The sequence below is a fragment of the Megachile rotundata genome, chromosome 1 (genome assembly GCF_050947335.1).
Source record: "Megachile rotundata isolate GNS110a chromosome 1, iyMegRotu1, whole genome shotgun sequence".
Lineage (NCBI taxonomy): Eukaryota > Metazoa > Arthropoda > Insecta > Hymenoptera > Megachilidae > Megachile > Megachile rotundata.
In genome coordinates, this window is record NC_134983.1 from 21,040,517 (window position 1) to 21,057,837 (window position 17,321).

At 38.7% G+C, this 17,321-nt stretch overlaps 1 protein-coding gene across 11 annotated transcripts in view; it reads left to right on the top strand.

Moving 5' to 3' along the window:
• nAChRa3 (nicotinic acetylcholine receptor alpha3 subunit) overlaps nucleotides 1-17,321 on the top strand; it is a 135,788-nt gene that overhangs the window by 112,323 nt on the left and 6,144 nt on the right. For 8 of the 11 annotated variants that reach the window (XR_013038259.1, XR_013038253.1, XR_013038251.1 and 5 more), the window contains 7 exons: nucleotides 816-996; nucleotides 5,211-5,326; nucleotides 7,148-7,316; nucleotides 11,577-11,713; nucleotides 13,162-13,320; nucleotides 15,637-15,819; nucleotides 16,029-16,242. Coding sequence is in view for 6 of the 11 variants with exons in the window: in XM_012290153.2 (XP_012145543.1) it covers nucleotides 816-996; nucleotides 5,211-5,326; nucleotides 7,148-7,316; nucleotides 11,577-11,713; nucleotides 13,162-13,320; nucleotides 15,637-15,819; nucleotides 16,029-16,242 (1,159 nt within the window). In the remaining 5 variants the exon portion in view is untranslated. Of the gene's footprint in view, nucleotides 1-815; nucleotides 997-5,210; nucleotides 5,327-7,147; nucleotides 7,317-11,576; nucleotides 11,714-13,161; nucleotides 13,321-15,636; nucleotides 15,820-16,028; nucleotides 16,243-17,321 lie in introns of those variants that run through there. The other 3 variants (XM_076531999.1, XM_076532011.1, XM_076532009.1) reach the window with 3 other exon arrangements.

A 17,321-nucleotide genomic window follows, 5' to 3' on the forward strand; every position in this document is an offset into this window, starting at 1 on the left:
AATAAGATATTGATCGTACCCTGCTGGATTACAGTAATCGTTAGGTGAACTCCCATGAGTCAGATTTATTAAAGTTGATCGATTACGTCCTACTGGATTATGATCAAAGTTAAGTTAGATTTTAGTTAAAACTATGATATGATTGATTATACCCTGCTGTATTATGATCAAAGTCAAGTTTGATTTTAGTCAAATCCACCATGATAACATTGATTATATATTGATATATTACAATCAATTATATATTAATATATTATAGTCAAAGTTATATTTCATTCAAGTCTGACATGACAGGATAGATCGTGTACTATAATAGATAGATATCATGTACTATTACATAGATGTACTGTATGAACGATAGCTTGTGAACACAGTCAAAGTTAATTTTCTTGAAATCTACCATAAGATCATCATGTACTATTACATAGATGTACTATATAGACTATAGAGATCGTGAACAACAATCAAAGTTAATTTTCTTGAAATCTACCATGAGATCATCATGTACTATCACATAGATGTACTATATAGACTATAGAGATCGTGAACAACAATCAAAGTTAATTTTCTTAAAATCCACGACAAGAGTTGTTATCACATCCAACTGGAATCACATCCAGCTAGAGTATATTTCATTCAAGTCTACCATGACAAGATATATCGTGCATTGAACAACAATCAAAGTTAATCTTCTTGAAATCTACGACAAGAGTTGTTATCACATCCAACTGGAATCACATCCAGTTAGATTTTAGCGTTAAGTTAATTTTTGACTCTATGTATAATTGAATAACGTGTACGTTTGATTGCAACAGTGCTGACGGTAATTTCGAGGTGACGCTGGCAACGAAGGCGACGTTAAATTACACAGGGAGAGTCGAGTGGAAGCCACCGGCGATATACAAGTCTTCCTGTGAGATCGACGTAGAATATTTTCCGTTCGACGAGCAGACGTGCGTCATGAAGTTCGGCTCGTGGACTTACGATGGCTTCCAGGTAACGATCACTTTTCCTAACCTCCGCTGGCTGAATATTAAACGGTGTTCGGAAATTTCGAGCCACGAGACAAAAATTACCTTCGGTGTCTTCGAACTTCCTCCATCCATACTCTGTAAAAAGTTTCAAATTATAGGAGAAGAATTTTAAATCGCTCCGACACTCTTATTTGATGAATTCGAACTCTTCAGGCTAAGTGATCGATCAGTTAATCAAATTCATTTATCATTCATTTTTTATTCAATTTCGTTTTGACTCTTAATGGAAGTCTTTTTTAAATAAAATTTTATAGGCAACTTTTATACATGCAAATTATTTTTGGGATTTTAAGGGAAATTCATTTCGTAGGAAGCTTAAATTAAATTTTTTAACTGTTACATGCATGTAGAAATTTTAGTATATTTTGTTTTGATTTTAAGAAGACCAAGATGTTTCATCAGTTGAGTTCAATCAAATTTTTTAATCAGTTAAATTTAAGCAGATTTGTTTAAATGAAGTTAAGAAGATTTGTTTAATCAATTTCATATAGAATGTTCGACCAAAACTCTACATCGTGTCCGTCAGTTCTATAAATCTTCCGGTTGTTCCAATTTATGTCACCGCTTTATTTTTCGCAAATTTATTCCGTAAATTCTATCAATTTATGTGTCCGTTATTTTCCGTGAATTTGTTTTGTAAATTCTCCCAATTTATTTGTCACAGTTTATTTTTATTTAAAAAATACAACAGTGATAGATATAATAGAGTAATGTATCTAAAAATTAAATAAAAATCTTGAACAAGAATAATTCTTCTTGTACATTAAAAAGTTATTTAATTCTCTCGAAAATAACAAATCTACCTAATTGAGTTACTGTATAAAAACGAACAAACCCAGAATAGTATTTTGGTAGCATGATTCAGGTATCCTCTATAGACAAAGTACCTTTTAATCAATTTTAGGAAGCTCCGATTGTTGGAAAGCGGGTACCGAACTATCCAGCAGCACTTGTAATGCCATCTATTTACCAGACATAATCCCCTTTTATTTCCCAGTATCATGAGGCAGGAGTTTCAGACTATTAAGCTTCAAGAGGGATACAATGAGCTCAATTGGTTCGAGCAATCATCGGATAACCGGAATCTCTGAATTCGAATTTCCATTTTGACGAACAGGACATTCTGTTTAATACAATGTCTATTCTTTTATCGAATTATTTCTCCTTTCACAATGCAAATTTTACATATATAAATACATAAAAACACTTTGCATTTCGTTGCAAATTTTAATCGTTTACAATAATTGTTACAGACAATTTTAAATTATCAGTCATTGGATGTGGTTTAAATTTTCAATTATTCAGTATGATTTCAATTGTGGGTTATTAAATATGATTTCAGTTTTGATTGCAAGCATTTAAATCGTGGAAATAATAACTCGATACAAACGAATGCGTTGGAAATTTGGGGCGTCGAAATTCAGTGCGTGGGAATTCAACGTATGGAAATTCGACGCGTGGGAATTCAATACGTGGAAAATCGGCGCGGAGGAATTCAACGAGTGGGAATTCTGCGCATGGGAATTCTGCGCGTGGGACTTCTGCGCATGGGAATGCTGCGCGTGGGTACTATGCGCATGGGAATTCCGCGCTTTGGAATTCTATGCGTTGGAATTCGGGCACGTGGAAATCCGACGCGTAGAGAAATTCGACGCGTGAGAATTCGGTGCGTGGAAATTCGATACGTAGAGAAATTCGACGCGTGGAAAATTGGCGCGTAGGAGTTCGGCGCATGGAAATTCGACGCGTGAGAATTCAGCGCGAGGGAATTCTACGCGTTGGAATTTGGACGCGTGGAAATCCGACGCGTGAGAATTCGGTACGTGGAAATTCGATACGTAGAGAAATTCGACGCGTGGAAAATTGGCGCGTAGGAGTTCGGCGCGTGAGAATTCGGCGCGAGGGAATTCTACGCGTTGGAATTTGGACGCGTGGAAATCCGACGCGTAGAGAAATTTGATGCGTGGAAATTCAACGCGTGGAAATTTGATGCATGGAAATTCGACGCGTGAGGATTCGGCGCGTGGGAATTCTACGCGTTGGAATTTGGGCGCGTGGAAATCCGACGCGTAGAGAAATTCGACGCGTGGAAATTTGATGCGTGAGAATTCGGTGCGTGGAAATTCGATGCGTAGAGAAATTCGACGCGTGGAAATTTGGCGCGTAGGAGTTCGGCGCGTGGGAATTCTACGCGTTGGAATTTGGGCGCGTGGAAATTCGACGCGTGGAAATTTGATGCGTGAGAATTCGGTGCGTGGAAATTCGACGCGTGTAGATTCGGCGCGTGGGAATTCTACGCGTAGGAATTCTGCGCGTTGGAATTTGGTGCGTAGAATTTCGACGCGTGGAAATTCGGTGCGTGGAAAGCCACCGTGTAAAAATACAACGCGTGGAAATTCAGTGCGTAGTAATCCTACTCTTAGAAATTCGCTGCGCAATAATTGAACGCGTAGAAATCTAACATGTAAATATAACATCTCAACCCCAAAATGTATCGTAACGCAATAGAACTCGTATTAAATCCTCCACCCACAAATGCCATACACTCAACACTGATTTACCGAAACCTCTCTTCCGTTCGTTATCCCCCTTGACACTAAAATAAAAAAGGAATCCCATTTCACTAGAAACGACCACATAAATTTTACATTCGACAGAAAAAAAAACCGTGAATCTTCCGATTGAAAGGAAACAAAGAAACGTGGAAGCCACAAGTGGCATGCGGTTTAGAAGATCGTTTCGGATCGTTATTTCGCGGACGATTGTCGTTGTGCGACAGCGTGCGACACGATTGACCCGGGTGTTATCGGGCAAAATATCTCTACTACAATGAAGAATGAATAATGCATTAGGCGAGTAATGTTGTCCATACATCATCACGGCCAACGACGGGGATATCCATCAAGTTCATTTAATAAGAAGTACATACCGATCGATCAGCTTTATGTGGACCAGCAATGAACGTGAAGGATGATTACGTGAAACCCTTTTAACGATCTGTTAGGATACCGAGTCTTTTATATTAGTCTTTGATATCGAGGCATCCTCGATTGCTGTCGTTAAACAGCACGATGGATAACGTGTTATCGTTTATGGCCTGTTATCGGTTTTATCCACTTACAAATCCAAAGGATTCCTTTTCATATCGCGATAGTTATCGAACGGCTTTTAATCTTCTTGTTATTTGCTGCTCGTTTATTTCGGACTATTAGATACGTGCAGGACTTTCGGGCAAATTCATGGGTAAATTTAGGTGTCATATAGATTTATAAGTTAAGCGATTTATAAATATATTTATAGGTTAAGAGACAAAAAATAATTTTGGATATATATATTTTTGTTGTGATGTAAATGTTTGTTGGAATATGTTTATTACGATAATTGTTAAATTGTTTGGTATTGTAATAGAGAATTGTAATAAGCAATTGTAAACAACAAACAATAATTGTTTAAATTGTTTGGTATTGTAATAAAGAATTGTAATAAGCAATTGTAAACAACAAACAATAATTGTTTAAATTATTTAATTTGTTTAAATTGTTCAAATTGTATAAATTGTATAAATTGTTCAAATTGTATAAATTGTTCAAATTGTATAAATTGTTCAAATTGTATAAATTGTATAAATTGTATAAATTGTTCAAATTGTATAAATTGTTCAAATTGTTCAAATTGTATAAATTGTTCAAATTGTTCAAATTGTATAAATTGTATAAATTGTTCAAATTGTTTAAATTGTTTAAATTGTTTAAATTGTTCAAATTGTATAAATTGTATAAATTGTTCAAATTGTATAAATTGTTCAAATTGTATAAATTGTTCAAATTGTATAAATTGTTCAAATTGCTTAAATTGTATAAAGTGTATAAATTGTTCAAATTGTATAAATTATTTATTATGGTAATATGTTTATTATAATTCTGAAATGCATCAATTAGAAAATTCATCACTTAAAAAAATTTCAATTTGAAAATTTAGAATTTGAACATTTGTTAACTTGAAGGTCCATAATGTTTAAATTTGTCAAATGAAAATTCATGATTTTCATCAACTGAAAATTTGTATAACCATCTAATACCTAAATTAAAATATTTGTAACTACCTAATGTCTAAACATAAAAATTTGTTAATAAATATAAAAATTAGTAAATTAAAGCACTGTTTAATTGTTCGCAGGTCGATCTTCGACACATCGACGAAATCCGTGGCAGCAACGTCGTCGACATCGGCGTCGATCTGTCGGAGTTTTATACTTCCGTCGAGTGGGACATCCTCGAAGTCCCAGCCGTGAGGTGAGCATATCGATTGCAACTATAAATACTCGAAAACAAACAAAATCTTATAATCCCCTTTATAAGATTTCTCTGTCAAACCAACATACATCGTCCACCTTTTCACAAAATATTACAAACACGTAATTTAAAAATCATCCAAACTTAAACAGCAATAATCCACATTTTTAAATGATCGACACGTTCCCCAGAAACTATCAAAAATACAAGAGGAATGCTAACGAAGCAAATTTATAACGAGGACAAAAGATATTTGACTGTTCCATAATTAAAAGCCGTCATTGTCAGAATGCGGAGAAGAGTTTATAAAAATTTTATCGGAAACCTTGCTAGGAGCGTGAGAACCTAATTATTTGCAGTTAATTTATCGCGAGACGGTAGCGGTGAATTATTCGAAACAATTTCTGTCGCAATTAATTAAATATGCGAACTTATAATTTTGTCGTGTATGCATATAATATTGGATGCATAAAATTTTCCTCGGAGAGTGCAGTAATTGGCTGCAAATTGAGAAATCTCGTAGTAATTTCTTGCTGTCGCATTGCATTAGGACGGAAAATAGTACTCTTCACAATAGTGAGCTGAAAATGAAGTTAACATTTTTCTTTTGAAATACAAGATAGAAGCTTGATATTTTAATAGTAGTTTTAGTAGCTTCATATTTTATAGTAGAAGTGTAATATTTTCGTACTGGGATATTTAATATTTTCGTATTTTCTTATTAGAGAAAATATATACGACGCGTAGAAATTCGATATGTGGAAATTCGACGCGTGAGAATTCAACGCATAAGAATTCTACGCTTGGGAATTCTGCGCATGGGAGTTCTACGCGTGGGAATTCTGCGCGTGGGACTTCTGCGCATGGGAATTCTGCGCGTGGGACTTCTGCGCATGGGAATTCTGCGCGTGGGATTTCTGCGCATGGGAATTCTGCGCGTGGGAGTTCTGCGCATGGGAATTCTGCGCGTTGGATTTCTGCGCATGGGAATTCTGCGCGTGGGTATTCTACGCGTGGGAATTCTGCGCATGGGAGTTCCACGCGTTGGAATTCTGCGCGTGGGACTTCTACGCGTTGGAATTTCTACGCGTGGAAATTCTACGCGTAGGAATTCTACTCGTGGGAATTCTGCGCATGGGAATTCTACGCGTTGGAAATTAACCGCGTGGAATTTCGATGCGTGAGAATTCGACGCGTGGAAATTCAACGCGTAGAGAAATTTGACGCGTAGAAATTCTACGCATGGGAATTCTGCGCGTTGGAATTTAGCGCGTGAGAATTCAAAGCGTAGGAGTTCGACGCATGGAAATTCGACGCGTAGAAATTCGATGCGTGGAAATTCGACGCGTGGAAATTCTATGCGTGGAAATTCGAAGCGTAGAATTTCGATGCGTGGAAACCCACCTTGTACTAATACAACATATAAAAATTCGTCGTGCAATAATTCATCGCGTAGAAATCTAACGTATAAATACAGTGTCCCACAACTACCGTACTCCCTGAAGCCCCAAGCGCAGGGAGTTATCGTGCTCTCACTGCAGTATTTTTCTTTCACCAAAACTTCATCGGACCTCATTAATATCTCAAGTAACCGTATTTAATTAAACCCATACCTACAAAGCACTCTTAAACCCGAAAGATCCGTCCGAAACGTAATACGACGTAATAAGATATTCTTTTCAGAGTCCAATTCCCGAAAGATATTCATATATAATCGAGCTAATGAAAGTTTCACGGATAACTTCGTTAGTTAACCGTGTTCCACGATGTTTCGGGATAACGATACGACCAGCGGGTTTCACGAACATGTCTCGTTTGCAGAAATGAAAAATTTTACACGTGCTGCGACGAGCCTTACCTCGACATAACGTTCAACATCACCATGAGACGGAAGACTCTGTTTTACACCGTCAACCTCATAATACCGTGTATGGGTATCTCGTTTCTTACGGTGTTGGTCTTCTATCTGCCAAGCGACAGTGGCGAGAAGGTAACCATTCTTCTAAAAAAAATATATTATTATTTCTGTTTCGATTTGTTTTAATAAGGAGAGACGTTTTTTACTGACGGCAACTGCATCGGTTGGATTAATCTTAATTTAATTGTACTGCAGTCTGTTTAATCGACTTCTATTTAAATATAGTAGGAGCTTAATATTTTTGTGTTGGGGTATTTAATATTTTAAATTCTACACATAGGAATTCGGCGCGTGGGAATTCTATGCATAGGAATTCTATGCGTGGGACTTTTACGCATGGGATTGCTGCGCGTGGGAGTTCTGCGCATGGGATTGCTGCGCGTGGGAGTTCTGCGCATGGGAATTCTGCGCGTGGGAGTTCTGCGCATGGGAATGCTGCGCGTGGGAGTTCTACGCATGGGAATTCTGCGCGTGGGAGTTCTACGCATGAGAATTCTACGCGTGGGAGTTCTGCGCATGAGAATTCTACGCGTGGGAGTTCTGCGCGTGGGAGTTCTACGCATGGGAATTCTGCGCGTGGGATTTCTACGCATGGGAATTCTACGCGTTGGAAATTCGGCGCTTGGAATTTCGATGCGTGGGAGTTCTACGCATGGGAATTCTACGCGTTGGAAATTCGGCGCTTGGAAATTCGATGCGTGGGAGTTCTACGCATGGGAATTCTACGCGTTGGAAATTCGGCGCTTGGAAATTCGATGCGTGGGAGTTCTACGCATGGGAATTCTACGCATTGGAAATTCGATGCGTGAGAATTCGGAGCGTGGAAATTCGACGCGTAGAGAAATTTGATGCGTGAGAATTCGGAGCGTGGAAATTCGACGCGTAGAGAAATTCGATGCGTGAGAATTCGGAGCGTGGAAATTCGACGTGTGAGAATTCGGCGCGTGGAAATTTGATACGTTGAAATTTAGTGCGTGAGAATTCGGAGCGTGGAAATTCTCCATATGGAAATTTGACGCGTAAATATTCGACGCATGGAAATTCGGCGCGTGGGAAATTAAACCATCCAATCTATTAATTTATTTAATTCAATTTATCGATTTGTTACTTTATTTAAACTATACCCTACATAATTCTATTTATCCCATTTATTCTTCTACATCTATTCAATTCTAATTCCTTTGATCAACCTATGTCAATGATAATTAAAATTTCAACGTGCAATGTTTACCAATTTCAACAAAGTACGGAGAACAGCATGATGTACAGACTAATCGATAAGTATCGTGCGTAAATTCGTAAGAGCGCGAAATTTTGAACAGAACCAGATTCGTCGAATGAAAATGGATTCCGCGGAGGGTCGTGGGGTTCGGAGAGGGTCGAAATATCAAAATCCAACGTCGGTATGCAAGCCTCTAAATGCCGTTCGGCCTTCATTCCTCGTGGACTCTTGACCTCGAGCCGATACCCACTTGACGCCGTATACGCCTCTATAATTCAGTCGTATTGTTCTGACTCGTGAGAGGCTGCCAAAAGGGTAAAGGGGGAAGAGAAAAAACCCGGATAGAAGGTCAAATGTCAGCGTGCCATCCACAGCCGCAAGCCGACACTTTCGTTCGATCTCAGAACAGACGATATTCTTCGGTTTATGGACCCTATCGAATTTTTATACCTAAGTGCTCTTTTGTAAAATACTGTACAATTATTTACAAATTCATGTGATTCAAAAATTCCTAGATCTTGACATAGATCGTCACCATATTTAGATCTTTCGTAGATCTTGTTCCTAGATTGTTACATCTGCAGGTCTTGATATCCCTAGATCATCGACGTATTTAGATCCTAAATATTCCTAGATCCCCGAATCTTTGGATCTTCGAGTACCTAAATAACCGAATCTCTAAATCTTCCTAAATCTCAAAGCCCTACATCCCCAAATTTATAGATTCCCAAATCCCTAGACCTCCAAACTCTGTATTCCAAAATCCCTAGACCTTCAAACTCTATATCCCAAAATCCCTAAAGTTGAAAATCCCTAGACCTCCAAACTCTGTATTCCAAAATCCCTAGACCTTCAAACTCTATATCCCAAAATCCCTAGAGTTGAAAATCCCTAAGGTCCAAAAATTCCTAGAGCCCGAAATCCCCAGATCCCAAAACCTTAAGACCCCCAAATCCCTATATTCCAAAATCCCTAGATCCCGAAACCCTAAGTCCACCAAATCCCTATATCCCGAAACCTTAAGTCCCCCAAATCCCTAGATCCCAAAATCCTAAGTCCACCAAATCCCTGTATCCCGAAACCCTAAGTCCCCCAAATCCCTAGATCCCGAAACCCTAAGTCCCCAAATCCCTATATCCAAAAATCTCTAGATCCCAAAATCCTAAGACCCCCAAATCCCTATATCCAAAAATCTCTAGATCCCAAAACCCTAAGACCCCCAAATCCCTATATCCAAAAATCTCTAGATCCCAAAACCCTAAGATCCCCAAATCCCGATATCCAAAAATCTCTAGATCCCAAAACCCTAGACCCCAAAATCCCTAGATCCCAAAACCCTAAGCCCCCAAAATCCTTAGATCCCGAAACCCTAAAAATCTCTAGCTCCAAAAATCCCTATATTCCAAAATCCCTAGACCTCCAAATAACTAAATTCACAAATGTTAAAATGTCCCCAAAAATGTATCGAACATACGCGCCTTTTCGCATTAGTTACAGTATTTTCGGTAGGGAAGAGAGATCTAGTCCTGACTGTACGAGATCGCGTTTGAAAAAGACAATAGCAACGGAGCATGAATCCGGCTTCAGTTGGCGAATCTGCTAGGGAAACAATACGTTCTCGAATCTGCCTTTGTCCCTCGTTTCTCGTTTGCCTACCGATTTGAAAGCTGCACCGACCAATCGCGAATATCGACTTCCATCTCGCGTTACACGCCTATCTTTACGTGTATCGCGTTTGTATGCAAGGAATATTTGCGTATCGTGTATCTGGAAACACGCCGGGTGTACCGTGAAACGAACCCTTATCCTCCAGGCAAGTTCTGTTCGCGATCGTGTTGGTATTTTAAATCGGGAGGAAGGGAACCATCTTTTGGGACGATAAACATTTGCATGTGTTATGGTGTCAAATTATAGGAGTCGATAAAAGTTCTTGGGAAAAGGAAATATTTTGGGGTTTGTGGTAAGAGAGATGTTAGTAGATATTAGCGTTTACGTGGATACTTAGATACAGTGTGGATCGCTGGATTTGATATGTTCCTAGATATTGTGCAGTTCAATGATCCAGATTTCCTCTAAATTCTGCGCGTGAGAATTCTGCGCATGGGAATGCTGCGCGTGGGAGTTCTGCGCATGGAACTGCAGCGCGTAGGAGTTCTGCGCATTGGAATTCTGCATATGGGAATTCTACGCGTTAGAATTCTGCGCATGGGAATTCTACGCGTTGGAAACTCGACGCGTGAGAAATCAAAGCGTAGAAATTCGACGCGTAGAGAAATTCGGCGCGTAGAGAAATTCAACGCGTGGAAATTCGATGCATAGAGAAATTCGACGCGTGGAAATTCGATGCGTGAGAATTCGACGCGTGGAAATTCGATGCATAGAGAAATTCGATGCGTAGAGAAATTCGACGCGTGAGAATTCGACGCGTGGAAATTCGACGCGTGGAAATTCGACGCGTGGAAATTCGATACGTAGAGAAATTGGACGCGTGGAAATTCGTTGCGTAGAGAAATTCGATGCGTAGAGAAATTCGACGCATGGAAATTTGACGCGTGGAAATTCGACGCGTAGAAATTCGGCGCGTGGAAATTCGATGCGTGGAAATTCGACGCGTAGAAATTCGGCGCGTGGAAATTTGATGCGTGAGAATTCGGCACGTGGAAATTCGACGCGTGAAAATTCCATGCGTCGAATTCGCAGAGATTCCTAAATCCCTTTTCCCCAAAATATCAATACATCCAATTTCGAAAATCCCAAGTTTAAAAAATGGCCCCCAAAAATACATAAAAAGACAAGTAAGAGTTTCTTAAATAAAGCAAAAATAATTAAAAAAGAAAAAGAAGAAATTTGATAAATACCGCGAACAATAGGTGCGACCTTAACACGTTCCGAAATACAATCCTGTGTCATGAACGAATAAAAGGTGCATTTTGTTCGTCGCACTTAATCTCGAGGGCTCTTTGTCTCTTTGTGGCGGATTCACTTTGCTCGAGGATGCCTTACAAATTCTGAATCGAATCGGAATATTCTCCTCCTCTGATCATTCTTTTTCCCATTTTTTTTTTTAGCCTTTTCTAATCTTGTTGAAACGATCGACTGTTTGATTGCAGGTCAGCTTATCAATTTCGATTTTACTGTCGCTGACTGTGTTCTTCCTTCTGCTGGCCGAAATTATCCCGCCCACATCGCTCGTGGTACCGCTTCTCGGTAAATTCGTCCTTTTCACCATGATCCTAGACACCTTCAGGTATAATCCATCAATATATACGCCAACGGTTTGAACATAAACGATAATTTAAGGGGAGCGTCATTCTCATTTTATCTTCGCACGTCTCCATTGAAGTAAATGGGAAAAAGATTGTCTCACACGAGGTACCTTTTCTGGAGAACCAGAGCACCTACATGTACGCCCAAGGTACCAAATTAAAGCTAAGGAGATGGCCGACAATCTCTGCGCGTGGGAGTTCTGCGCATGGAAATGATGCGCGTGAGAGTTCTGCGCATGGGAATTCTGCGCGTTGGAATTCTGCGCATGGGAATTCTACGCGTTGGAAACTCGGCGCGTGAGAATTCAAAGCGTAGAAATTCGACGCGTAGAGAAATTCAACGCGTGGAAATTCCACGCGTAGAGAAATTCGATGCGTGAGAATTCGGCGCGTGGAATTTCGATGCGTAGAGAAATTCGACGCGTAGAAATTCGATAGGTAGAGAAATTCGACGCGTGAGAATTCGACGCGTGAGAATTCGACGCGTAGAGAAATTCGATGCGTGGAAATTCGACGCGTGGAAATTCGATGCGTGAGAATTCGACGCGTAGAGAAATTCGACGCGTGGAAATTCGACGCGTGAGAATTCGACGCGTGGAAATTCGATGCGTAAAGAAATTCGACGCGTGGAAATTCGATGCGTAAAGAAATTCGACGCGTGGAAATTCGATGCGTGAGAATTCGATGCGTGAGAATTCGACGCGTAGAGAAATTCGACGCGTGGAAATTCGACGCGTGGAAATTCGATGCGTGAGAATTCGATGCGTAGAGAAATTCGACGCGTGGAAATTCGATGCGTAGAGAAATTCGACGCGTGGAAATTCGACGCGTGGAAATTCGACGCGTGAGAATTCGACGCGTGGAAATTCGATGCGTAGAGAAATTCGACGCGTGGAAATTCGATGCGTAGAGAAATTCGACGCGTGAGAATTCGACGCGTGGAAATTCGACGCGTGGAAATTCGATGCGTAGAGAAATTCGACGCGTGGAAATTCGATGCGTAGAGAAATTCGACGCGTGGAAGTTCAATGCGTAGAGAAATTCGACGCATGGAAATTCGGCGCGTGGAAATTTGATGCGTGAAGTGGATTTTTTTTGTAGTCCTTCAATTTTTTTAAAACTGGCCATAGGTGTGGCCTTTGAGGTAAGTTGTCAGTGAAGTGTTTACAAAAAAATGAAGGCCTACAAAAAAAATCCACTTCACTCAGATTATCGGCCATCTCCTTAGCTTTAATCTGGTACCTTGGACATACATGTAGCTGCTCTGGTTCTCCAGAAAAGGTACCTTATGTGAGACCATCTTTTTCCCATTTTCTTCAATGAAGACGCATGCGTAGAAAAAATGAGAATGACGCCCGCCTTAAGAAAACTTTGACTAATCGACTCGACGGATAACTGAATCGTCGATTGAATTGTATCTGCTTTTCAGTATATGCGTAACCGTGGTAGTCCTCAATGTTCACTTCCGGTCGCCACAGACGCACGTGATGGCACCGTGGGTCCGTCGTGTTTTTATCCATGTTCTGCCAAGGCTACTGGTGATGCGCAGGTATAATACGTCTTCGAAGAGAACCGATTACGATTCCAGGCAAGATATGATTCTACCGAGCATTTGGAACAGTCGTTGGGTCTATGCCAAGCAGCGTTAGAACGTTCATTAGTGCCCTTTGCACGTGACGTTAGCGTCACGTCGTCTCTGCAACCATTAGCACAACTACGGTATTACCTCCCTAAATGGCACCATTTCTACCGCTATAACCGATCATTCCTCGCCTTTGACGCTAATTAACAGATTACGACGCTCCTAATCTCGTTATATTGCCGATTAGAGATTTACACTTGTAACCTCGATATATTGCTACCTGTATTATCGATTTGCTATTACGTTAGTTGATATTATTACGTTGTCGCTTCGTCGCCATGTGTTATATTGCCAAGTAAATTTCATTCAAGTGTTCTACGTATGGAGAAATTTCAATTGTAGAATTCTATATATATTTTAAACAAAATTTAGTTTAATAATATTCAAGTGTGGAATTTCAAGTGGAGTCAGAGATCAGATGCGGAGTTCTACAGGGAGAATATTAAGTCTGGAATTCCATACAAAGAAAAAGTTTAAATATGGAATTCTACTTGCAGACAAATTTTAAATATGGAATTCCTTGTGTAATATAATATTAGACGTAGAATTCTACAGACAGTAAAACTTGAAGTAGCAAATTTTGTATTCTGAAATGTCTCAAATATAGAATTCCATTTATTTTCAAATCTTGAAGGTGGAATTCCATCTACAAATGATTCTAAGTGTGGAATTCTATGTATTGTCGAATATTAAATGTGGAATTCCACACTTAGAATACTGTATGGATGGAATTCCACACTTAGAATACAGTATGGATGGAATTTCATATTTAATATTTTACAATGGATGGAATTAAATGTGGAATTCCATTCATATAGTCTTCTACGTGTGGAATTCCACTCAATACCGACTATCAAATGTGGAATTCCACCTATAAAGAAGGCTAAGTGTGGAATTCCACCCTTTGCCGACTATAAAATGAGGAATTCTACTGATTTTCGAATATCAAACGTGGAATTAGACTCATAAAGAATCCTGAGTGCGGAATTGCACTCATTGCCGAGTATCAAATGTGGAATTCCACTGATTTTCGAATATCAAATGTGAAATTCCACCTATAAAGAATCCTAAGTGTGGAATTCCACCTATTGTCGACTATCAAATGTGGAATTTCACTCACTGTCGATTATAAAATGTAGAAATCCATCCATAAAGGATCCTAAGTGTGGAATTCCACCTATAAAGAATCCTAAGTATGGAATTCCACCTAATGTCGACTATCAAATGTGGAATTCCTCCCATTGTCAATTATAAAATGTAGAATTCGATCCATAAAGGATCCTAAGTGTGGAATTCCACCTATAAAGAATCCTAAGTATGGAATTCCACCTAATGTCGACTATCAAATATGGAATTCCACCCATTGTCGATTATAAAATATAGAATTCCATCCATAAAGGATCCTAAGTTTGAAATTCCACCTATTGTCGACTACCAAATGTGGAATTCCACCCATTGCCGATTATAAAATGTAGAATTCCATCCATAAAGGATCCTAAGTGTGGAATTCCACCCATTCTCAAATATAAAATGTGGAATTCCACCCACAGAAATATCCTAAATAGAATTCCATACACAACACCCTAAACGTGGAATTCCATTTACTGTCAAATATCTTGTATTAGAAATTGCACCCACTAAAAACCTTAATATAAAATTCCTCACACTCCCACACAGCAATATAACGAGAGTCTTCAATGAAAATTTATTTTGCATAAATATTTCCTTTCTCAAAAGACATTTATAAAAGTGCCATTTATAGATGTAATACCATACCACTTTCTCCGTTCGCTACAGCTAGCAAATCGATGGATCGTTAAAAAGATCCATAATCGAAAGAATCGAAATCCTGCACCAGCCACTGTAAATGCAAACACGGTAGTAGAATTTCATACAGCGTTCATATGCACCCCCGTTCAGCACATCGTAGCACTTTGCTAAGACCTCTACGTTCATGTCCAATAATTTAACATCGATTGTGAATCGCCACTGTCACCCACATGCTCGATACCATACTGCCTACGACAATCATATCGCCTGTATGTACTAACATTATTTATACAAAATAAAACGTAGTCTCACGAGTTTCAAAACCGACATCCATTGCTAGTGAAATATGTCGAATCGAAATTAAATACATTTAGAACTGCTTATTCACTATTTTTAGTAACATTATGTAAATATATTATATTGTTAGATAGTATGAAGTAGGTTGTAGTAGTTTATGTTCAAAGATTAAAATGGTGTTTTTCATTCGAATAGGCCGCAGTACCAGATAGACAAACGTAGCATGTCTGGTCATCACGGTCAACGTGTAATGGTTAGAACGTGCAACGGTCTCGAGTTACGAGATCCATCTCTGTTCGTAGAGACCTCGGCGTCGGAGCTGGTTGAATCTTCCGTTTTGTTCCCGAGTCTCGATTCGCGGGACGAATTACATCCTCGGTGAGTCTAACGATCGCTTAGATCAACTAGCGATATGGTAAAATTACATTCAGAGAGCAAGGTGGATTCCTATAGGTAGTGGATTCCCATCTATGTTGATTTCAGTCCTTAAATTTATAATTTATAGTGATAAGGAAATTTAGCAATTAGAAAATGCAAGAATATTGAAGTTGGCAAATTTGGAACTAACAGTAAAATTTGTTTTTCAGGGAATTAGAAGCGGTAAACTTGGGAAGTGCGTGTCGTATTCATGGCTCACCAGCGGCCACAGCTGCTCCTCCGCCTCAACTCCCTACCGAGGAGAGCGTGGACGCTCTCTGTAACACGCTTCATCATTGGCATCACTGCCCAGAACTGTACAAGGCCATCGAAGGCATCCGTTTCATTGCCGACCATACGAAAAGAGAAGAGGACTCTACTAGAGTATGCCTCATTATCTTACTTCCAAGCAACTCCTAGAAACTAGAAGATATCCCAAAGAAGGAATTTAATATTCTCATCATAGTTTAATATTCTCGTGTCAGTTTAATATTCCAAGACCGAAGGCCTTAGATTTAAGTCTATCATGAAACGAACATGTATTTGTTAAAGCATATATGTATACTTTCACACAGTCACAGCGTAGGTTACAAAAATTAATCTCAGTTTATGAGTATAAGTGAAGTACCTATATAAGTACTTAACTTTATGTCAAAACTTATATGAGTACAAGTGAAGTACCTATATAAGTACTTAACTTTATATCAAAACTTATGTGAGTACAAGTGAAGTACCTATATAAGTACCTAACTTTATGTCAAAACTTATGTGAGTACAAGTGAAGTACCTATGTAAGTACTTAACTTTATGTCAAAACTTATATGAGTACAGGTGAAGTACCTATGTAAGTACTTAACTTTATGTCAAAACTTATATGAGTACAAGTGAAGTACCTATATAAGTACTTAACCTTATGTCAAAACTTATATGAGTACAAGTGAAGTACCTATGTAAGTACCTAACTTCATGTCAAAACTTATGTGAGTACAAGTGAAGTACCTATGTAAGTACTTAACTTTATGTCAAAACTTATATGAGTACAAGTGAAGTACCTATGTAAGTACTTAACTTTATGTCAAAACTTATATGAGTACAAGTGAAGTACCTATGTAAGTACTTAACTTTATGTCAAAACTTATATGAGTAGAAGTGAAGTACCTATATAAGTACTTAACTTTATGTCAAAACTTATATAACTATTAGTGAAGTACCTATACAAGTACCTAACTTTATGCCAAGACTTATATAAATATAAGTGAAGTACCTATACAAGTACCTTACTGTATGCCAAGACTTATATAAGTATAAGTGAAGTACCTATATAAGTACCTAACATGTGTCAAAACTTATGTAAGTATAAGTACCTGTATAAATACCTAACTTCATGTCAAAACTTATATAAGTACCTAACTCTCTGTCAAAACTTATATAAGTGAAATATAAATTATTAGTACTAATAAATT